This window comes from Oncorhynchus gorbuscha, linkage group LG26 (assembly GCF_021184085.1).
Source record: "Oncorhynchus gorbuscha isolate QuinsamMale2020 ecotype Even-year linkage group LG26, OgorEven_v1.0, whole genome shotgun sequence".
Taxonomy (NCBI): Eukaryota; Metazoa; Chordata; class Actinopteri; order Salmoniformes; family Salmonidae; genus Oncorhynchus; species Oncorhynchus gorbuscha.
Genome location: NC_060198.1, coordinates 26,074,264 through 26,098,555, shown reverse-complemented (window position 1 = coordinate 26,098,555; position 24,292 = coordinate 26,074,264). Strand labels below are relative to the sequence as shown.

General features: G+C 44.3%; 2 protein-coding genes across 16 annotated transcripts in view; one reads left to right on the top strand and one right to left on the bottom strand.

Moving 5' to 3' along the window:
• The window catches only part of LOC124016439 (supervillin-like), a 33,056-nt gene extending 28,843 nt beyond the window's left edge, over positions 1-4,213 (top strand). For all 14 annotated transcript variants that reach the window (XM_046332000.1, XM_046332012.1, XM_046332004.1 and 11 more), the window contains 5 exons: positions 722-877; positions 2,173-2,316; positions 2,622-2,734; positions 2,971-3,126; positions 3,573-4,213. In XM_046332000.1, the coding sequence (XP_046187956.1) occupies positions 722-877; positions 2,173-2,316; positions 2,622-2,734; positions 2,971-3,126; positions 3,573-3,665 (662 nt within the window). In that variant the 3' untranslated portion in view covers positions 3,666-4,213. The remainder of the gene's footprint in view (positions 1-721; positions 878-2,172; positions 2,317-2,621; positions 2,735-2,970; positions 3,127-3,572) is intronic.
• On the bottom strand, positions 4,043-13,114 carry tmem98 (transmembrane protein 98). 2 transcript variants are annotated; one of them, XM_046332014.1, is made up of 8 exons: positions 12,968-13,114; positions 8,434-8,676; positions 7,407-7,478; positions 7,029-7,160; positions 6,779-6,812; positions 6,573-6,688; positions 6,415-6,474; positions 4,043-6,152 (listed from the first exon to the last, which is right to left on the bottom strand). In XM_046332014.1, exons 2-8 carry the CDS (start codon positions 8,562-8,564, stop codon positions 5,951-5,953), a joined length of 747 nt encoding a protein of 248 aa, XP_046187970.1. In that variant the 5' UTR covers positions 8,565-8,676; positions 12,968-13,114; the 3' UTR covers positions 4,043-5,950. The 2 variants fall into 2 exon arrangements, with proteins under 2 accessions (XP_046187970.1, XP_046187971.1); XM_046332015.1 differs by lacking the exon at positions 7,407-7,478.
• Between the last annotated feature and the right edge of the window lie 11,178 nt (positions 13,115-24,292).

The window sequence follows — 24,292 nt, the reverse complement described above, 5'->3', positions numbered from 1 at the left end:
CCCAGCCCAAATGTCTTCTTTTTAAATGATGTGGTAGTTCATTTCTTTGCTATCAAATGAGGAGAGACAAACTTATCACACAAGTAAGAGTTGTACTTAAACTAAGTCTTAATTCACTTATTAGTAAGAGAGCAGGTCAATACAACACACACATATAAAGTGAATCGATTGAGTGCTCTACGTTAATGATGACTAGTTGACGAATCACCCTCAGATGATTCGTTGAGAGCCTAGAGACAAAAGTACAAAGGTCTTTTTATAGCCAAGATACACCCCCTTCAGGCTACATGACAAACAACAGATGTATGGAATGGGTCACAAGGTTAAGACTAGTATGAAATATACTTAGAATTCACAGCAGACAATATCTCATTCTGTAGAGACCAGGGTCTGTCCCTGGGGTCATCTCTCCCTGGTAACTTATAGAACAGAAACATTAACTCATGCTCTGGAATGCGGTATCACCCAAAGACATCGTAAATCTTCCAGAGGCCCATCCTCAGTAGAACACACACAGATGAGAGTTCTAACAACCCCTTATTCTGTTGCATTAAACAACCCTTTGATGCAATTACAGAATTATAACATAATCTTGTCATTTCTGTTTGGACAATGAACACACAAATGACTAATGAAGAAGGTATAAAGAAGCTGAACTTCTCTAAGTGCTGAAAGTTTGAGAGGTTGATGTGATGAGATGCTGTGGGTTGTTATCGCTCAGATCCAGGGAAGTATATCTTCACGCCACGCCTCTTCCATCTGAGCACCCATTCCGGAACCTTCCAGGGGGAGGAGCTGCAGAGCCCTGCCCGGTTGCCAGGGGTTGTCATGGCGATGCCCTTTGTCCAGGAGAGCCTGTACTTTGTGCCACAGCCAGGTGAGTGTCTGCTCAATGCCCAAACACACATGTATGCACTCAGGCACTCATAAACAAAACTTTTTTATCACAGGGACTTGAAGTACAAAACACTCACCTAGTATCCCTCCTTTTCTTTCCCTTTCTCACTGTTTCTCTGCCCCTCTCTCTCTCTCTCCCCCTCTCTCTCTCTCTGTCTCTCTCTATCACTCTCTAACTCTCTCTCTCTGTCTCTCTCTATCACTCTCTAACTCTCTCTCTCTGTCTCTCTCTAACGCTCCCTCTCCCCTCTCTCTATCACTCTCTAACTCTCTCTCTCTGGCCTTTCCCTCCCTCCCTCTCTCACTCTGTCTCTCTCTAATGCTCCCCCTCCCCTCTCTCTCTCTCTAACTCTCTCTCTATCACTCTCTAACTCTCTCTCTCTGGCCCCTCCCTCCCTCACTCTGTCTCTCTCTAACGCTCCCCCTCCCCTCCCTCTCTCTCTCTCTCTCTAACGCTCCCCCTCCCCTCCCTCTCTCTCTCTCTCTCTCTCTCTCTCTCTCGCTCTCTCGCTCTCTCGCTCTCTCTCTCTCTCTCTCTAATTCAATTTGCTTTATTGGCATGACGTAACAATGTACATATTGCCAAAATGTATTTAGGATATTTTCAATATTAAAATAATAAGAATCAAAGTTGTCAACGGGACAACAGTAACAACAATAACCAAGGGTCAAAATAACCATACATTCAACAATAAAAATAAGCAGACAGTTGAGGACATGTGCAGATTGATTGGTCTGTCAGACACGGTCCCTCATCTTATTGCAGGCAGCAATGTAGTGCGCTGCCAACCCACAGCTCTCCGCGTCCTCGCCCAACAGGACATGTAGCCTATTCTCATCAGAGAGGTCTTTGAAACCTTGAATAAGGGTTTTAAATTTGGGGCAATTACACTCTAATTGTTTTACATTTTTTCTAAACATCTTGTCAGGAAATGCATCTCCTTCTCAGGTTCTGCTGTGGTGCAGTGGTTGCATAGCCTTTCCTCTACAGGGAGCCAGGTTTCCTGTGTCTACCTTTTACAATGACAAGGCTGTGCTCACTGAGCCTGTACTCTGTCAAGGTTTTTCTAAGGTTTTGATCAGTAACCATGGTCAAATAGTTAGCCACGGTGTACTGACGATTTAGGGCCAGTTTTTTTTTGACTATGTTGTAATTTGTTTTATTCTGATTGATCGGATGTTCCGGTCCTGACTGAGGCTTCAGTGTGTTAGTAGAACAGGTTTGTGAACTCAGGACCAGTTATCTCTAACTCTCTTTCTCTAATCCCTCCCCAGCCCTGTTCCTTCTGGATAACTGTATGGAGCTGTATCTGTGGCAGGCAGGTGAGCCTGAGGACAGTGAGACCGCTGGCTCAGCCTGTATCCGCTGGGCTAACGAGAGGAGGTGTGCCATGCAGACAGTGCTCCAGTACTGCAAAGGTGAGAGCCAGTAGACAAAGCAAGGCAGCTGATATAATAGTTGATGGTTTAGATCAGGGGTATATATATCTTACCCCACGAGTTCCAGAGTACTGCTGGTAATTGCACCCACCTGGTATCCTAGGTCCAAATCAGTCCTTGATTAGAGGGGAGGAATAAGTAGAGGAAGTGGCTTCGAGGTCCATCTTTTAATCTGAGGTGTTTAGATGGTTGTTGGTCGTTATCAGGAGTGTGTTGGGGATATGCTGTAGTTAGGGGCTAAGTTGTTCTGTGGTTCTCTGATGGTTTGCGGTGTGTTGTTTCAGAGAGGAACCCAAGGCGCCCCCTTCAGGCCTACCTCATCCAGGACGGAGCCGAACCCCTCACCTTCACCAACGTTTTCCCTCGCTGGGAGAAGAGACCCACACCCACCACGCAGGTACAGGAAAAGAGGACTATTCGTCCTCCTCCTCACAATCACTATCATTATCAATAATAGCATCCGTACGCATCAGTAGCATCATCGGTAATAACTTCACAACAGCAGTAAACCCAGTTCAGTATGATCTGGTTGGGTAAAGACTGCTGTGTCATAGCAACACCACGGTCTTTTGTCTTTCAAAGCCAGGTATGTTTTGGATTTAGATATGCTGACTTGTGAACGATGTTGTTCAGGGGGAGGCCGGGCGGGTCAAGCTGACCTTGGTGCAGGACGCCCTGGCCCAGCTCAGTAAGACCCAGTACCCCCTAGAGGAGCTGCTGCAGACCCCTCTGCCAGAGGGAGTGGACCCCCAGCGCCTGGAGATATACCTCTCCGACCACGACTTCCAGGTTGACACACAAAACACGCTAGTCCTGTGCGGCTCAGTTGGTAGAGCATGATCCCCCGTCAGGATAATGGGTTTGATTCTCACTGGGGCCACTCATATGAAAGTGTATGCACGGACTATGTATGCACACTTTGGATACATTTGTCTGCTGAATGTTATGTACAGTATTATGACGTTATATAAAACGGGGTGCAGCTACACCTGACAGCCACTAGGGCGCACCACTAACGTCTTAATGGCGGCTGTGGTCTGATATGGCCAATTGAAATGTCTTCCTGTGGTTGTCTCGAGATGATTAAAAACAACTGGTTTAAGAGAAAATGTGACTTATGTAGGATTTCTGTGTAAATATTTCACAAAAACGTTCATCCCTAAGACCAGTGGATGCTTGCTTTTTCCAGTATGCTACAGTATCTGATGTAAGGTTTGTTTGTTTATATGTTTCAGACTATTTTGGAGATGAAGAGAGATGAGTATGACTTCCTCCCAAACTGGAAACAAATCAGCCTGAAAAAAAGCAAAGGACTATTGAAAACCTGAACAAACACAAAAATGTCAACATATCCTGAGATATTTTTTGTTGTTGTATTTTCTATTTTCAAGATAATTATATTTTATTGTCAGGTGATGACAATTGCGTACAGTGTTTTCTTAGTAGCTGTTTCTAAGTTGTATCTGTGTGTCTTCTTTAAGTATGGTGCTTTAGGGCCTTATTCGTTCTCAGCCAATCACTCTCGCTTGCCGAGAGACAAGACTGCCTATACCGTCAAACAGAAGGACAGAACTATCCTTATCCCCAATCAATCAACTGGATCCATTTTCTTATTCCTAGAGCTTACACGAGTGTGTGCTTCTCTTACCGACTATGGATTCCCCTCAGAAATGTCAAACTAAAAAGATGAAGAAAGAGCGTTACACATTTTCCTATGAAACTTTAATTTACCTGTACAAATCAATGGAGGTTATAAAGAGAAAGTTGAAAAAGAGGAGGGGTAAGGAAACAGCACGAAACATGCTTACATACAACAACAAAAAAATCAATTGTAATAAACGACGGAAACCAGGAAAATAAAGGAGTGGCCACTTTCTTCATGTTTCATCCTAATCAATATCGTTCCATCACAGAGCTCTGCTTATCTGATGTAAGCTGCAGTTCTACTGGCAGTCTTTTCGTAGGCTGAATTTCAGAGCTTGAATTATAAGAAGGAACAAGGCACAAAAGGCATGTCTTCTCAGAAAGACCATGTGGGGAAAAAAACGCCTGATTTGTCTCTAAGCTTTTGCCCATAAAGTCTTTTGTGTGCATTTACAGTATCGACGGTGTCTCTTTGCGTAAGTGTGTGTATCACTGTGTACAGTTGCTCCTTAGGTTAGCAGCGTGTGAGCTCTGTTACAGTTGCTCCGTAAGCTCGAGTGTGTGGCGCAGTGTTTGCAGCTCTGTGAGCTGTGTTAGGGCTGGACAGTGTGTGTGTGTGTAAAGCTGGGTTATGCTGTGATTACTGCTCTTGGGTTTCAGTTCTAGCTACGGTATTAGGCATGCATGGAGAGGCAGCTAGCCATGCTCCAATAACATCGCACCACCGGTCAGCACAAGGCACGCAAATTCACCTCCACCTCATTTGACACGGCTCACAAAGATTCTGGTTCAAAAAAAAAAAAAGTAGCAGCGTTTTGTTCTGAGTAAGACTGTATTTCTCTAAGTAAGAGTGTATTGCTTTGAGTAAGACTGTATTTCTCTAAGTAAGAGTGTATTGTTCTGAGTAAGAGTGTATTGCTCTGAGTAAGTGTGTATTGCTCTGAGTAGTTGTGTATTTCTCTAAGTAACTGTATTGCTCTGAGTAGGTGTGTATTTCTCTAAGTAAGTGTATTGCTCTGAGTAAGAGTGTATTGCTCTGAGAAAGCATGTATTGCTCTGAGTAAGCATGTATTGCTCTGAGTAAGTTTGAATTGTTCTGACTAAGAGTGTATTGCTCTGAGTAAGCGTGTATTTCTCTACGTAAGAGTGTATTGCTCTAAGTAAGAGTGTATTGTTCTGATTAAGAGTGTATTGTTCTGACTAAGAGTGTATTGCTCGGAGTAAGCGTGTATTTCTCTACGTAAGAGTGTATTGCTTTAAGTAAGAGTGTATTGCTCTAAGTAAGAGTGTATTGCTCTAAGTAAGAGTGTATTGCTCTGAGTAAGAGTGTATTGCTCTGAGTAAGCGTGTATTGCTCTGAGTAAGAGTGAATTGCTCTGAGTAGATGTGCATGCATTTCCCCTGCCTTTGGTCCTATTGGGTGTCCAGGGTTTTCCCTCCACATGGATTAGTTGACTAAATTTAAGCTTCCATGTGACTGTGCACTCCTAACGGGGCAGATTACAGCTCACCACTGGGAGATGGAAGACACTCAGGAATGAATATCAAGGGGCTAGTCGTCCATGGCAACAACTACACACAAGCCTATCTCAGTGAGCTCTGCACTTTACTTACAAGACAATATGAATCTGAGAGTGTAACATAAAACCTATATAGATCCTAATCATAACATGCATTATGGTTATACATGACTATATACAAAACCAGAAACATGATAAAAGTGAAAGGATCAAGAGGAAAATAGCACAAGGATCTGGCACCTCTCGGTTTCTAAAATCAGCTCTATTCTATTATCTGGCAACCCATCTGTATGTAAATCAGCACAGAATGGCAGCGGGAAAGTGGGAATGTGTTGAGTTTTCTTATTGTGTGTTTATCAAGCATTGTGTACGTGTGAGAATGTGCCCGAGATGTGTATAATGTATAGAGAAGGAGTGTATGCGTGTGTGTATGTACGTGTCTGTGTGTTCTAGATGGCCTGCTCTCTCTGCACGTCTATTCCAGGTAGACTCCGTTCCGGTTCGGACGCTAGCGCCGCCTCCCGCAGCACCACCATGTGATCCTCAGCGGCATGCAGTGATTGGTCGATCCAGTCCATGCTGCCAGACATGTGACAGGCGTTGCGGGTCACCAGCACCAGGTGACTGACTGACAGAAGGAGGGCGGTGGCCCTGAGGGGACAAAATAGACAAAGGGCATGTAGAATTTCTCCATCTAGACTGGACAGGGAAACATTGACGCACAAGTCCGTCTAATTACCATGGCTTATATTGTACCATCCCCACCTATAGTCCCTTTGTTGGTCAGGTCAGACCATCATATGAGTTCTATCAGCAGAGCTATGATCTATATTGTCTATTTGCCCGGACTATCTTTGTCCCCTCAAAATATGATAAATGATGTTATCTAACAAAAGAAAACTTCATTAGCTACCTGGCATCCAGGAGTATGGGGTCCAGTGGAGGGTACATAGATCGCACAACGTCATCCACCCTACAGACACGCACAGGACGATGGGAGGTCATGAAGGACGTAGGACGGTCAGACAATTGTAAGGGTTGTGTGATGGTGCTGTATAACCTGACAGTTACCTCGGACTGATGCGTTTAGCCACCGTGATGATGTCACTGAGGCTGGCTGGGGCTTTCACCTTAGCGCCTGAGCCCATTGTCATGGCAACCAGCTTTTCAGTCAGGGTGTGGCAGATCTGCCAAAGGAGAGAGCGTGTAAATATCATTGAGTTAGATCCTAATGAAAACAGTGTATTCATGCAGGGTGTACAGCACGTAGACATTACCTTTAAGATGGATATACAATGCGAAACCAAGCCACTGTTAAAGAAAGAGAGAATACCTTTACATAAGGGTTCATTATTGTATGATCATGTCAGAGATGTATCACCTATTTGAACTTGATGATATGATCATGGAAGGATATATATATATATATATATATATATATATATATATATATATATATATAGGAATAGCTACAACAGCTAGCCTGATCTACTCCTGGCATATGTCAGTGTCACATGGCAGACGTACGAGGCGTCCTCGATCCAGTCCTCGTTCTCCAGGATGGCCTCGATGTGAGGGTTGGTGATGACCACGTCGTCCAGCTCCAGCTCAGACGGCTCACTCTGGGTTTCCATGGCACCGATCAGGTCAACATTGGGTCTGTGGGGAAGCAGAGAGGTTCTGATGAAGGGAAGAGAGAGTGTGTGAGAGAGAAAGGGAGGGAATGTGTATTGAATAGGTGTGTGAGAGGGAGGGAATGTATTCTGAATAGAAGCGTGTGTGTATGAGAGAGAGGGGGAACACGAAGGAGAGTGAGAGAACGAGAAAGAGACAGAGAGACATTACTGGCTCGAGAACTTTGCCCCTGTATGTTGACTTAGTATTAATCCCATGTATCGTTTTGACCTTAGTGCTGTGAAGTCGCTCTGTTCAATCCATAGATTTATAGCTTCAAACCAGCAGGTCAGTCCATTGGACCTGGGTAAGAGTGGAATACAGTTGAATCAGCTATATCCAGGACCCCTTACCACCATCAAATGCCCTATAGGGCCTAGGCCACATACCCCATCACTAGGGCCAAGAGTTTTCCTGGTCTGGACAAACTCAGGGCCCTACCCGTAACCATCCAAAATGCCACTGCCCCCCCCCCCCCTCCCAGATGAAGCTAGCTAGGTATACTAGGCAACCAAGATGCCACTGTTCCCTCCCCTCCCAGATGAAGCTAGCTAGGTATACTAGGCGACCCAAGATGCCACTGTTCCCTCCCTCCCCTCCCAGATGAAGCTAGCTAGGTATACTAGGCGACCCAAGATGCCACTGTTCCCTCCCCTCCCAGATGAAGCTAGCTAGGTATACTAGGCGACCCAAGATGCCACTGTTCCCTCCCTCCCCCTCCCAGATGAAGCTAGCTAGGTATACTAGGCGACCCAAGATGCCACTGTTCCCTCCCCTCCCAGATGAAGCTAGCTAGGTATACTAGGCGACCCAAGATGCCACTGTTCCCTCCCTCCCCTCCCAGATGAAGCTAGCTAGGTATACTAGGCGACCCAAGATGCCACTGTTCCCTCCCTCCCCCTCCCAGATGAAGCTAGCTAGGTATACTAGGCGACCCAAGATGCCACTGTTCCCTCCCTCCCCTCCCAGATGAAGCTAGCTAGGTATACTAGGCGACCCAAGATGCCACTGTTCCCTCCCTCCCCTCCCAGATGAAGCTAGCTAGGTATACTAGGCGACCCAAGATGCCACTGTTCCCTCCCTCCCCCTCCCAGATGAAGCTAGCTAGGTATACTAGGCGACCAAGATGCCACTGTTCCCTCCCACCCCCTCCCAGATGAAGCTAGCTAGGTATACTAGGCGACCCAAGATGCCACCGTCCCCTCCCTCCCCCTCCCAGATGCATTGTATGTAGCTAGTAGTTATACTAGGCACTGACTTGGAGTTGAAGTGGTGCAGCAGGTGGTGGGGGTGGCAGTAGCGGTGTCGACACACCACCACCAGGGCAATGAAGGAGGCCAGGAAGATGGTGGCCAGCACCCCAATGGCCACGATCACCACCGTCTCCATGGCGACGACGGGTCCCAGGGCGTCGGCAGTCGGCAACAGGGGGAGAGAATGGGGTTCTGATCAGACCAGGGTTCTGGTTGTCTGGGCTTGGCCTTTATGGCTGATCGCTCATCTGTGGAGGAGTTGGTCATTAGTGGTTTGTAGTGTTGTGGTTACAGACAGTTGATTGATAGACATGCGGTTACATCCTGAAAGAAGTGTTAGCTGAGGAGCTGTCTGAAGACCTACATACTTCCACTTCCATTTCGACCATGGGCAACCACGTAGTTAGACATAGCCTACTGTGCGTCACAAACCACAAAGAACATGCCCTCCAAACCACACAGAACTCTGATCTTTATCTGAACTCATAGGAAGCTATCAGTGGACAAGCCCGTTGTGTTGGTTCCGTTTACTGTACATACTGTCCATTAATACAACACAGTTAGTTGATCATAACATCTGAATCTCAACCCAAAATGATATAATCATACAAAATAGGAAGAGATTAACATGTTATCTGCATGTTTCACACTTTTTTGACCTGGTGCAACCACATCCAACAAGAAACCCATGATAAATGATGTGACTGCTTTATAACAGCTTTTAATCAGAGTTATGTGAGTGTTGTGTTTTTGGTATCTGACATACTTTATGGCCAGCTGTTCAGGATCCAAATATACACACAGCAAAATAAACAATATCCTTTCAAAATAAACGATACCCGTTGTCTACCCTCTTACCCTTTTGGGGTTCTCGGGTCCTAGTTGTGCGAATCTGTAATGTTCTTCTGATGCTCTTACCACAGTGAGGAGATTTCACACAGGATGTGTAAAACAAGACGACACAACATACAGTACCTGTCCTCTGCCTAGTGTAGTAACTCATTGACCTTGCCCTACCTGGAAGCCCCGTGTGTGTGTGTGTGTGTGTGTGTGTGTGTGTGTGTGTGTGTGTGTGTGTGTGTGTGTGTGTGTGTGTGTGTGTGTGTGTGTGTGTGTGTGTGTGTGTGTGTGTGTGTGTGTGTGTGTGTGTGTGTGTGTGTGTGTGTGTGTGTGTGTGTGTAAGAGGCCATGAGCAGAAAGACAAAAAGACATTCCTTCTGGAAAGACATTCCTTCTGGTATAGCATAATAGCTTTGGAATTAGTTGGTACTCATACAGTGGAGAGACACCATGGAAACACAGCTTTTATGCAGTCACTATGGGCAACGGAATTACCGAATTACAACATTCCCAACCAACATTTTGATCCAGATGATTATATGAGATTCTGATTTGGAATGTTGTAATTCTTTAAGCAGATTAATTTGAGACACACTGGCCGAATCATACAGTTCTTTCACCCCTCTTTCAATCAAGCGTTTCTGACTTCTTTTCTCCTCAGTGGCCAACGGTCTCTTTACAGCCTGTTGGTTTCAGAGGCACTCACTCAGGGTGGAGTTTTGATTGGTTTCTCCACACATTTCCATTGCAAAAAGATGATTTGATAGACAGATCCATTGGGCCAAACTGTAACGTCTGCTTCCAACTCACACCCTCAAACACGTGGATCCCCTGAACTGTCACGCATCCCCAAAAATAAAGGAACCACAACCACTAGAACAGGGTTCCCCAACGGGTGGCCCAGTGATTTTATTTGCCCCCCCCCCCAAGTTTTCTGAACCAAAGAATATATATACAGTACTAGTCAGAAGTTTGGATACAACTACTCTTCAAGGTTTTTCTTTAACTTTTACTATTTTGTACATTGTAAAATAATAGTGAAGACATCAAAATTATAAAATAACACATATGGAATCATGTAGGAACCAAAAAAGTGTTAAACAAATCAAAACATATTTTAGATTCTTCAAAGTAGCCACCCTTTGCCTTGATGACAGCTTTACACACACTTGGCATTCTCTCAACCAGCTTCACCTGGAATGTTTTTCCAACAGTCTTGAAGGAGTTCCCACATATGCTGAGCACTTGTTGGCTGTTTTTCCTTCCCTCTGCGGTCCAACTCATCCCAAACCATCTCAATTGGGTTGAGGTCGGGTGATTGTGTAGGCCAGGTCATCTGAAGCAGCATGCCATCACTCTCCTTATTGGTCAAATAACACTTAAACAGCTTGGAGGTGTGTTGGGTCATTTTCCTGTTGAAAAACAAATGAACAAAAGTCCCACTAAGTGCAAACCAGATGGGATGGCGTATCGCTACAGAATGCTGTGGTGACCATGCTGGTTAAGTGTGCCTTAAATTCTAAAATAAATCACAAAGCATCCCCACACATCATACCTCCTCCTCCATGCTTCATGGTGGGAACCACACATGCGGAGATAATTTGTTCACCTACTCTGCGTCTTACAAAGACAGCGGTTGGAACCAAAAATCGCAAATTTGGACTAATCAGACCTAAGGACAGATATCCACTGGTATAATGTCCATTGCTCGTGTTTCTTGGCCCAAGCAAGTCTCATCTTATTATTGGTGTCCTTTAGTAGTGGTTTCTTTGCAGCAATTCAGCCATGAAGGCCTGATTCACGCAGTCTCTTCTGAACAGTTGATGTTGAGATGTGTCTGTTACTTGAACTCTGTGAAGCATTTATATGGGCTGCAATCTGAGGTGCAGTTAACTTTAATGAACTTATCCTCTGCAGCAGAGGTAACTCTGGGTCTTCCATTCCTGTGGCGGTCCTCATGAGAGCCAGTTTCATCATAGCGCTTGATGGTTTTTGCAATTGCACTTGAAGAAACTTTCAGAGATCTTGAAATTTGAATGATTGGCTGAGCTTCATGTCTTTGCTTATTTGAGCTGTTCTTGACATGATATGGACTTGGTATTTTACCAAATAGGGCTATCTTCGCTATACCACCCCTATTTTGTCACAACACAGCTGATTGGTTCAAACGCATTAAGAAGGAAAGAAATTCCACAAATGCAGTTTTAACAAGGCACACCTGTTAATTGAAATGCATTCCAGGCGACTACCTCATAAAGCTAGTTGAGAGAATGCCAAGAGTGTGCAAAGCTGTAATGAAGACAAAGAAATGCTACTTTGAAGAATCTCAAATATAACATATATTTTTATTTGTTTAACACTTTTTTGTTTACTACATGAATCCATATGTGATATTTCATAGTTTGATGTCATCACTATTATTCTACAATGTAGAAATAGTAAAAAATAAAGAAAAATCCTATTATTATTATTATAATGAGTAGGTATGCCCGCCCTTTTAACTGGTACTTTATATTTTTAGAATTCTTTATTGTTGGACATAAAAGATTGTAAAAAAAAATCAAATCCAAGTGATTTTGATTTTGGAAATTTGTTCCAGAGTATTCCCACGCATAATAGAGGAATATACAGTGGGGCAAAAAAGTATTTAGTCAGCCACCAATTGTGCAAGTTCTCCCACTTAAAAATATGAGAGAGGCCTGTAATTTTCATCATAGGTACACTTCAACTATGACAGACAAAATTTGGAAAACAAATCCAGAAAATCACATTGTAGGATTTTTAAGGAATTTATTTGCAAATTATTGTACAGAGATTGAGTCAAATAGCTTTTTGCGGTTAATTTGCAGGCTTCAAATAATTTGTAAGTATGTCCCGGTCCCCTGACCATCCACTCAAGAAAGAATCGGCATGGTTGAATATCTAGTTGATGATCCCTGCACTAGAACCTCAGACTGATCATCAAACTGATTTAGTCAATTTACCCCTTTAGTTAGATCACAGGGGGTGTGCTCTGGCATTTCTCAACTTGATCCTAATGCATCTCCATCAGTATTGTGGTCACCATCTTTGATTCTTTTGTAGTGAAACACAGTATACTAGAGCCTGGAGACATTCTGTAGGCTTAATGTACACATCTCTGTTCCCCCTCACAAAGGGCCACATTCTGTCCCAGATTGCAGTTCCCACACCTCCAAATTCACTACACCAACAATGTTTATGATGGAATAGTGATACAGAGGTGCATCCAGTCATTTGAGGAATATCAGCAATGAGAGACCAAGCTCTTTAAAAACAAAGATTTAACTGAATCAAGTTGAATTTCCAACAACAGATCATTCATGGAACAATGTTCTGCAAAAAAAAGCAACAGGGACCCATCTCACCTCCAATCTTTGAAATAATACGTTTGAAATGAGTAAATAAATAACGATAAATAAATAAATATTTATGTTCACTAGTCAAAGTTACAGTTTCTCAGTTGTGTTGTGGTATCAGAACTGCATTTTCAATATTTGCAGAATTGTTAAATCAGCGAACTCCAAATAACCCCCCCAATTCATTATTTTTCCTCGAGGAACAGTACACATGAATCCCCCCCCAACCTAAAATAATTCACACTTGAGTCATCCTATTCTGAATACTGGAAAGAAAACGAAACACACCTGTCATACATGTGTTAGAGAATAATATACTCACCGATACATTTAGTCAGTTTTCTTGAATTATAGCTTTGAGAAACAAAGCACCTTTTCCCCGAGGCGGGTGGACATGGCACGGACCTCTCCAAACCGGGAACGCGCACAGGACATACGCGAACGTCTCAGCACTGAGCATGCGGCCAGCGAGTGAGCAGCGATGGAAGTTCGCCATAACTTTGCAGGAGTGAACTCAAAGGATTACGGGTACGCGCGCACAAGAATTTATGGTCTGCTTGCTGAAATACTTTGTTTGTAACCGGCTATGAAATAGACCTAGTTTATTTCTACAGGGCTTATAGACATACACAATATTTCACCTGTTAAATCCTCCTGTAGCCACGGTTTTGTAATAAGAACAAAACGTTTATATTCACAGATACATGTAGTTTATATCTGAGACTTTATTATGTGACATCTTTTATTTTATTTATTTAACCTTTAGGCGGCAAGTCATCTACTTGATACTTGATATTAGAGACGTTTATTCTGACCACAGTCTACCCTTCCCAGATGTATTTAGTGGAGACTCATGTGAGTTGCGTCAGCCAGGCTAACTTCACTTGGATTCTGATTAAACTATAGAAAGGAACAGCGTTGTAACCAGACTACCATCGAACCCACGGACCCTTCAAAGGTGATAAATAATTAGGGTTATAGTTTATTATTAGCCTACTAACTTTTTGACGTTATGACGTAGCTCTGACCAAAAGGCCTTCAGGACGAGGCCTCACCTGTAACGCCAATGAATACGCTATGCAGCCTATTAGCAGCAGATAGGTCTAGTATTATTATCATAGCATTCCTTTAATTGGTTACATTTTTAGAATGCATACGTTTTTTGTGTGTTTTTAAAAACAATTTCCGATATCGGTTATTGATTTAAAATTCAACATTTAGCAGATCTTCAAAAACCCACTAGATGGCGTGCCCGTCCAACAGATCTCGGAGGCCTACATCTTTTGGATGAAGGTAAACTTTTTGTAAGAAAGCTCCTGAAAAATCATTCTAAAAAAAGATGATATTGATAGTTTTATTTAGTAGTGCACTGGGCCTTTAATAGTCCTGTATTAGTGGACGATACATCGTCTGCAGCACCAGCGAGGGCAAAAAGATGAATCCTCGCCTCATTGGAGGAAAAATGTACAGCACCCCCAGATCCAAATGACTTCCTGTGGCTAGACCCAAAGTCAATTGAGACAAGAAAGAACTTGTAATGAATAGGGATCATCAACTAGATTTAGCCAGATTTTTTCTTGAGCGGATGGTCAGGGGGCCAGAACACAAATAACTTGTAGACTGCAAACTGACCGCAAGAAGCCATATATAATATTTGACTCAAATATAATAATTTTAAACCTTTCTTACATTTGTATACGATCACACATATCTCTCTATAATACGTGGGAATCTGATTTACTGTTTTTTTTTTGTCCAACAATAAAATAATACCAAAAGGAGGGGCCAAATATAATCACTTGCCTGCGGGCTGCCAGTTGGGGAACCCTGTGTTAGAGCATGGTACTTGCAATGCCAGGATAGTAGATTCGATTCCCGGGACCACCCTTACGTGAAATGTACAGTATGCACACATGACTGTAACTTGCTTTGGATAAAGCCGCCTGGCATATATGTATATATTATAACCCTGCTACGACCCCACTGAAAGGGTCTGGCCCCTTAATGTAACAGAATAGGCACTGAGGATTGGAGACACATAGCCCCCTTGTGATCGATCTCTATGGGTTGCTTTTGTTGGTTGTCTCTCTGCTAATGCTGCTATGTTACTGCTGCTCGAGTGTGTAATGACAGTATCCAGTACACCAGGTAGCAGTGATGGAGATAATAACAGGCTACACTGTTATGTATGTGTCCTGCAATAAAGTAAGGTGCTCTTTGCAGAGACACTGTGGTTGGTTAGAGTGTTTACTCCACTGTTCCTATCAGAATAATGTGTTCTGGTGGAGTGGCAGCGAGTGTAGGAGTGTGCAGGCAAGGGAACACTACAATTCCCTTGCACAACTAATCTTCTCCTTTCCCCCTTCTGATGACCAGGTGGCGAATCGCATCTCTGCATGTCTGGCAGACATATCAGTGTGGATGACGGATCACCACCTCAAGCCGAACCTCGACAAGACGGTGCTGCTCTTCCTCCCGGGGAAGGACTGCCCGTTCCATGATCTCGCCATCACGGTTGACAACTCCATTGTGTCCTCCTCCCAGAGCGCTAAGAACCTTGGCGTGATCCTGGACAACACCCTGTCGTTCTCAACTAACATCAAGGCGGTGGCCCGTTCCTGTAGGTTCATGCTCTACAACATCCGCAGAGTACTACCCTGCCTCACACAGGAAGCGGCGCAGGTCCTAATCCAGGCACTTGTCATCTACCGTCTGGATTACTGCAACTCGCTGTTGGCTGGGCTCCCTGCCTGTGCCATTAAACCCCTACAACTCATCCAGAACGCCGCAGCCCGTCTGGTGTTCAACCTTCCCAAGTTCTCTCACGTCACCCCGCTCCTCCGCTCTCTCCACTGGCTTCCAGTTGAAGCTCGCATCCGCTACAAGACCATGGTGCTTGCCTACGGAGCTGTGAGGGGAACGGCACCTCAGTACCTCCAGGCTCTGATCAGGCCCTACACCCAAACAAGGGCACTGCGTTCATCCACCTCTGGCCTGCTCGCCTACCTACCACTGAGGAAGTACAGTTCCCGCTCAGCCCAGTCAAAACTGTTCGCTGCTCTGGCCCCCCAATGGTGGAACAAACTCCCTCACGACGCCAGGACAGCGGAGTCAATCACCACCTTCCGGAGACACCTGAAACCCCACCTCTTTAAGGAATACCTAGGATAGGATAAAGTAATCCTTATCACCCCCCCCCTTTAAGATTTAGATGCACTATTGTAATGTGACTGTTCCACTGGATGTCATAAGGTGAATGCACCAATTTGTAAGTCGCTCTGGATAAGAGCGTCTGCTGCTAATTCTGAAGTTATGATACATTTTATGAACACCACTAACACAGGGGATGGAAACATGGATTTAAAGGGAACTCTCTCTGCTTCTGTCTGCTGAATGTGCAATCCTAAAGGAGGGCTGTGATTGGTTAATGACTTATAATGTAAATGTATATAAAATGTGTATTTTTGTATAAAACGTATGTAATGGGTCATATCATTAAAAGTACCAGAGCTCACACTTGAAATTTGATGTGTTTGAAGAGTATTATTGTTCCAACAATATGTAAAAAAATAAGGCATTGTTTTTAGATATTTGTATTAATATTTTTCATGTTGAATTGTGAACATTAATATTATTATTACATATTATTACATATTTTTGAATCTAGACATACTCCATATTTTACAGCACACTATCTGGAGAATAATGACACCAAGATGTTGTCTATATTATGTACAGTTCACGGATCATAGGGTCTTACAGGAGGCATGTGTAGGTCTAAAAAGGGCCTAAAATGGCCACTTCCATCATGATTTTCTAAAACATGGTTTGTGTTCCTATGTGAGAATTACCAAAACAATCTGAGATACCCAGGATATTTTCCGCTGGTGTGGAATCGCCCAGCAGAATGATGTCCGGGTGTAGTTGGTAGTAGGGAATATAAATCTTATGATTCACTCCACAATACACACATCCATCTCAGGACACAGCCCATTACCTCACCATATACATTCAGTCATCTCCGCATATCTGCACTGTACACTCAAACAGTAACATACAGGTTCATCTCAGCACCCAGAACTCCTGTGCTGTTGGCCAGCTACTCGATTTCAAAATGAAAGTCACGAGAGACTACATACAGGTGTACCCTCCCTGTACAGTTCTACTAACCAGAGAGTAAGTTTCCCCTTTATCACCCCATGTTCAGTATTTCTCTGAGCAGGCTTTGAGATTGACCAACTCTCACCTCAGAGTCTGTAGTGTTAATAGCATCCTCAGCCAGAGAGCTGTGCAGCAGTAGTCGTGATTATAGCAGAAGTAGTCAGTCAGCATCTGCTGTGTGAACATAACAGCAGATCCAATCTCCTGATAACAGTCAGAGAGGGAGAGAAGGAAAATGAGGGGGGAGGCGGGAGAGAGAGCAGGAGATAATTGAATTGAAATTGAGAGAGAAAAATATCATTTCAACACTGTAAATAGACATATGACATTTGAAATGTCTATTCTTTTGGAACTTTTGTGAATGTAATGTTTACTGTTGATTTGTTATTGTTTATTTCACTTTTGTTTCTTATCCATTTCACTTGCTTTGGAGATGTAAACATACAGTTGAAGTCAGATGTTTACATACACTTAGGTTGGAGTCATTAAAAGTGGTTTTTCAACCACTCTACACATTTCTTGTTAACAAACAATAGTTTTGGTAAGTTGGTTAGGATATCTGCTGTGTGCATGACACAAGTAATCTTTCCAACAGTTGTTTACAGACAGATTATTTCACTTATAATTCACTGTATCACAATTCCAGTGTGTCAGAAGTTTACATACACTAAGTTGACTGTACCTTTAAACAGCGTGGAAGATTTCAGAAAATGGTGTCATGGCTTTAGAACAGGGGTGTCAAAGTCAAATGGACGGAGGGCCAAATAAAAAATTTAGCTACAAGCCGAGGGCCGGACTGTTCGAATGTTCATTGAAATTTTTTTAAATGACGCATATAGTCTAGTGAACCTAATTGAACCTACTGAAAACCTAACAAATATATTCCAATATGATCAGATAAATAAAGCAATATTTTCTTATGGCTCTGTCAGTAATCTTTAATTTTCAACAGACACAAAAGACAAATTTCCTTTATATAAAAATCCCCATAACATGAACATTAAATGAAAGAAACCGGTATTCAAGGCACCATCAGTAGCCTATATTTTCTATTTTAGCAAAAGTGGGCTAAATTTACTTCAAAGAAAAAAAAAGAATAATAGCAATTTTCTATCATCCACTCAACTGAAATATTTTTAAAATATAATTGGATTGAAATACAATAAAATAAAGTGCAAAAATCTATTAATCAAAAACAACACTTTGTTTAAGGAGAAGTAACATGCAGTGAAAACAAATATTAAACTTTAACTTTTAAACTTGAACTGAGTAAAAACTCTAAATATGTGATTGCACAGTAATGTTCACTTGTTTGAGGTTGAGGGTGATACTTGGTGGTGTCCCATCTTTTCCACAAGTTCATCAATGTTCGGGGTAAGGCTCTGAGCTGAGGAAATCCTCAGAATTGAGTGGAGGTGTTCAGCAGTAAGTCGACTTCTGTGTGATGTTTTGTTCAAGTTCATCAAAGAAAACAGTTGTTCACACAGGTATGTGCTGCCAAACATAGACAACGTTTGAGCAGCCTGGATGCGCAGCTGGGGCATTGTGTCGGGGAGGAAACGGGCGAACTCCGCAGCACCCACTGCCGCATATTTTGCCCTCAGTGCATCATTGCATTGGAGGTCAATCAACTCCATTTGGAGGTTTGGTGGTGAGCTTTCCACGTCAACAGCAAATGGGTTACCGAGCAGTTCCAACCTGCTTTTTTGTGCTTCAAAGTCAGCAAATCGGCGTCGAAAGTCAGCGGCAAGCATACCTATTTTATCAGCCAACTGTGCGCTCGGGAACGCACTGGTAGAGAGCTTCTCTTTCATGGTCTGGCAGCTGGGAAAGTGGCTCAAATTTTCTTTCCGCATCTGCGTCTCCCACAGAGTCAGTTTGGTTTTAAATGCCTTCACTGTACTGTACATATCAGAGATGACACGATCCCGACCCTGCAGCTGCAAGTTCATTGCATTCAGATGACTCGTAATGTCACACAGAAAAGCCATTTCACACAGAAACATTTCGTCTCGGAGTTGTGTTGTGTCTTTCCCTTTGCTGTCCAAGAACAGACAAATCTCCTCACGAAGCTCGAAACATCTTTGAAGCACCTTTCCCTGGCTTAGCCATCACACCTCTGTGTGATAAGGCAAATCACCATGCTCCGTTTCTAACTCCGTCAGAAATGCCTTGAACTGGCGGTGATTCAAACCTTTGGCTCTGATAAAGTTAACTGTGCGCGTGATGATGCTCATTACATGCTCCATTTTCAAGGCTTTACCGCACAACGCTTCCTGGTGTATGATACAATGATAAGCTGTCAGCTCACCTGTCGCGTTTTCCTCTTGCATCTTTTCCCGTATCTTGGCCACCAGTCCGCTCCTGTGTCCACACATCGCAGGTGCTCCGTCGGTTGTCAAACCCACAAGTTTTTCCCAAGGCAGCTCCATCTCATTTACACATCTTGACACCTCTTCATACAAATCATGCCCCGTAGTTGTGCCATGCATAGGACGTAAAGCCAAAAACTCCTCTGTCACGCTTAGGCTGGAGTCCACTCCGCGGATGAAAATTGACAACTGGGCAATGTCAGAAATGTCGGTGCTCTCATCCACAGCCAAGGAATATGCAATGAAATCTTTTCCCTTTTTCACAAGCTGCTCTTTTAGATTGATGGACAACTGGTCTACTCTCTCGGCAATGGTGTTTCTGCTCAGACTCACATTTAAAAAGAGTTGCCTTTTTTCTGGGCAAACTTCGTCACAAACTTTAATCATGCAGTTTTTGATGAAATCCCCTCCGTAAATGGCCGGGCTGATTTAGCGATCTCTTCTGCCAAAATAAAACTGGCCTTGACAGCAGCCTGGCCTTGTGATTTGGCTTTTTTGAACAGAGCCTGTCGAGATTTGAGGCCTCGTTTTAATTCCTCTGCCTTTTGTAGCCTTTGTTCCATGTCCATATTCTTGTTTTTGTCCGCGTGTTTCGTTTCATAATGTCGTCTCAGATTATACTCTTTCAGTACCGCCACACTTTCTCCACACAGAAGACACACAGGTTTTCCAGCTACCTCCGTGAACAAATACTCCGACTCCCACCTTGTTTGAAACCCCCGGTTCTCAGTGTCCACCTTCCGTTTTGCCATTTTTGATGGGTATCTGAAAGTTAATTTTACTGTGATGCTGACAACTGCTGTGCCAATAAATATTGAAATGAAGCAGCCTACTGCTCGGTGCGTCACCGTTGCATTGTGGGAAATGTAGTATTGGTGCGTGTAAAAGATCTGCGGGCTGCCGGCTTGCTGCGGTCTGCGGGCCGGTTCTAATAATAAATCAAGATCATCCCAGGGGCCGTAAAAAACCTTCTCGCGGGCCGGATGTGGCCCGCGGGCCTTGACTCTGACATATGTGCTTTAGAAGCTTCTGATAGGCTAATTGACCTCATTTGAGTCAATTGATGGTGTACCTGTGGATGTATTTTAAGGCATACCTTCAAACTCAGTGCCTCTTTGCTTGACATCATGGGAAAATAAAATAAATCAGCCAAGACCTAAAATAAAAAGTGTAGTTTATCCTTGGGAGCAATTTCCAAACGCCTGAAGGTACCACTTTCATCTGTACAAACAATAGTATGCAAGTATAAACATCATAGGACCACGCAGCCGTCATACCACTCTGGAAGGAGACACGTTCTCTCTCCTAGAGATGTACGTACTTTGGTGCAAAAAGTGCAAATCAACCCCAGAACAACAGAAAAGGACCTTGTGAAGACGCTGGAGGAAACAGGTAAAAAAGTATCTATATCCACAGTAAAACGAGTCCTATATTGACATAACCTGAAAGGCCGCTCAGCAAGGAAGAAGCCACTGCTCCAAAACCGCCATAAAAAAGACAGACCACGGTTTGCAACTGCACATGGAGACAAATGTCATGTTTTGTCATATATTGTCTTGTCCTTGTGCTTTCCCTTCTGTTCGTTTCCCCCTGCTGGTCTTATTAGGTTCGTTCCCTTTTTCTATCCCTCTCTCTCCCCCTCCCTCTCTCTCTTCTCTCTATCGTTCCGTTCCTGCTCCCAGCTGTTCCTCATTCTCCTAACTCACTCATTTACTCTTTTCACACCTGTCCCCTATTTTGCCCTCTGATTAGAGTCCCTATTTCTCCCCTTGTTTTCCGCTTCTGTCCTTGTCGGATCCTTGTATGATGTTTCGCTGTTCTGTGTCCTTGTCTCGCCCTGTCGTGTTTTGTCTCCTTCAGATGCTGCGTGTGAGCAGGTGTCTTAGTCTGCTACGGTCGGTGCCTTCCCGAAGCAACCTGCAGTCAATGGTCGAGTCTCCAGTCTGTCCTCGTTACTACGAGTGGATTTAAGTTTTTTCCTGTTTTGTTTTCTTCTTGATTTTTCCAGGATTATTACTTTTGTCATATACTGGAATAAAGACTCTGTTTTCGTTAAGTCGCTTTTGGGTCCTCATTCACCAGCATAACAACAAAGATCGTACATTTTTTGGCTATAATGACCATCGTTATGTTTGGAGGAAGACGGGGAGGCTTGCAAGCCGAAGCACACCATCCCCACCGTGAAGCACGGGGGTGGCAGCATCATGTTTTGGGGGTGCTTTGCTGCAGGAGGGACTGGTGCACTTCACAAAATAGTTGGCACCATGAGGTGGGAAAATTATGTGTATATATTGAAGCAATGTCTCAGTCAGGAAGTTAACGCTTGGTCGCAAATATGTCTTCCAAATGGACAATGACCCCAAGCATACTTCCAAAGTTGTGGCAAAATGGCTTAACGACAACAAAGTCAAGGTATTGGAGTGGCCATCACAAAGCCCTGACCTCAATCCTATAGAAAATATGTGGGCAGAACTGAAAATGCATGTACGAGCAAGGAGGCCTGCAAACCTGACTCAGTTACACCAGCTCTGTCAGGAGGAATGGGTCAAAATTCACCCAACTTATCATGTTTTGTCTTATATTGTCTTGTCATTTTGCTTTTCCCTCTGTTCGTTTTCCCCCTGCTGGTCTTTTTAGGTTCGTTCCCCTTTTTTCTCTCTCCCTTCCTCTCTCTCTTCTCTCTATCGTTCCGTTCCTGCTCCCAGCTGTTCCTATTCCCCTAATCAATCATTTAGTCTTCCCACACCTGTTCCCTATCTTTTTCCCTGATTAGAGTCCCTATTTCTCCCCTTGTTTTCCGTTTCTGCCCTGTCGGATCCTTGTCTATTGTTCACCGTGCTGTGTCTGTGTATCGCCCTGTCGTGTCGTGTTTCCCTCAGATGCTGCGTGGTGAGCAGGTGTCTGAGTCTGCTACGTTCTAGTGCCTTCCCGAGGCAACCAGCAGTTCATGATCGAGTCTCCAGTCTATTCTCGTCATTACGAGTGGAATTGTGCTTTATGATTGTATATTTACTTTACTGGATTAAAGACTCTGTTTTCGCCAAGTCGCTTTTGGGTCCTCATTCACCTGCATAACAGAAGGATCCGACCAAAGAATGGACCCAGCGACTACAGACGCTCGTAACACTGCCGTCGAGATCCAAGGAGCCATGCTCGGCAGACACGAGCAGGAATTGTCTGCTGCTCGCCATGCCGTGGAGAACCTGGCCGCTCAGGTTTCCGACCTCTCTGGACAGTTCCAGAGTCTTCGTCTCGTGCCACCTGTTACTTCCTGGCCTGCCGAGCCTCCGGAACCTAGGGTTAATAACCCACCTTGCTACTCCGGGCAGCCCACGGAGTGCCGCTCCTTTCTCACCCAGTGTGATATTGTGTTCTCTCTCCAACCCAACACATACTCTAGAGAGAGAGCTCGGGTTGCTTACGTCATTTCACTCCTTACTGGCCGGGCTCGAGAGTGGGGCACAGCTATCTGGGAGGCAAGGGCTGATTGCTCTAACAATTACCAGAACTTTAAAGAGGAGATGATTCGGGTTTTTGACCGTTCAGTTTTTGGTAGGGAGGCTTCTAGGGCCCTGGCTTCCCTATGCCAAGGTGATCGATCCATAACGGATTACTCTATTGAGTTTCGCACTCTTGCTGCCTCTAGTGAGTGGAACGAGCCGGCGCTGCTCGCTCGTTTTCTGGAGGGACTCCACGCAGTGGTTAAAGATGAGATTCTCTCCCGGGAGGTTCCTTCAAGTGTGGACTCTTTGATTGCTCTCGCCATCCGCATAGAACGACGGGTAGATCTTCATCACCAGGCTCGTGGTAGAGAGCTCGCGTCAACGGTGTTTCCCTGCTCCGCATCGCAACCATCTCCCTCCTCTGGCTCAGAGACTGAGCCCATGCAGCTGGGAGGTATTCGCATCTCAACTAAGGAGAGGGAACGGAGGATCACCAACCGCCTGTGCCTCTATTGCGGATTTGATGGACATTTTGTCAATTCATGTCCAGTAAAAGGCCAGAGCTCATCAGTAAGCGGAGGGCTACTGGTGAGCGCTACTACTCAGGTCTCTCCATCTAGATCCTGTACTACTATGTCGGTCCATCTACGCTGGACCGGTTCGGTGCTACATGCAGTGCCTTGATAGACTCTGGGGCTGAGGGTTGTTTCATGGACGAAGCATGGGCTCGGAAACATGACATTCCTTTCAGACAGTTAGACAAGCCTACGCCCATGTTCGCCTTAGATGGTAGTCATCTTCCCAGTATCAGATTTGAGACACTACCTTTAACCCTCACAGTATCTGGTAACCACAGTGAGACTATTTCTTTTTTGATTTTTCGTTCACCTTTTACACCTGTTGTTTTGGGTCATCCCTGGCTAGTATGTCATAATCCTTCTATTAATTGGTCTAGTAATTCTATCCTATCCTGGAACGTTTCTTGTCATGTGAAGTGTTTAATGTCTGCCATCCCTCCCATTTCTTCTGTCCCCACTTCTCAGGAGGAACCTGGCGATTTGACAGGAGTGCCGGAGGAATATCATGATCTGCGCACGGTCTTCAGTCGGTCCCGAGCCAACTCCCTTCCTCCTCACCGGTCGTATGATTGTAGTATTGATCTCCTTCCGGGGACCACTCCTCCTCGGGGTAGACTATACTCTCTGTCGGCTCCCGAACGTAAGGCTCTCGAGGATTATTTGTCTGTGTCTCTTGACGCCGGTACCATAGTGCCTTCTTCCTCTCCGGCCGGGGCGGGGTTTTTTTTTGTTAAGAAAAAGGACGGTACTCTGCGCCCCTGCGTGGATTATCGAGGGCTGAATGACATAACGGTTAAGAATCGTTATCCGCTTCCCCTTATGTCATCAGCCTTCGAGATTCTGCAGGGAGCCAGGTGCTTTACTAAGTTGGACCTTCGTAACGCTTACCATCTCGTGCGCATCAGAGAGGGGGACGAGTGGAAAACGGCGTTTAACACTCCGTTAGGGCATTTTGAGTACCGGGTTCTGCCGTTTGGTCTCGCCAATGCGCCAGCTGTTTTTCAGGCATTAGTTAATGATGTTCTGAGAGACATGCTGAACATCTTTGTTTTTGTCTACCTTGACGATATCCTGATTTTTTCACCGTCACTCG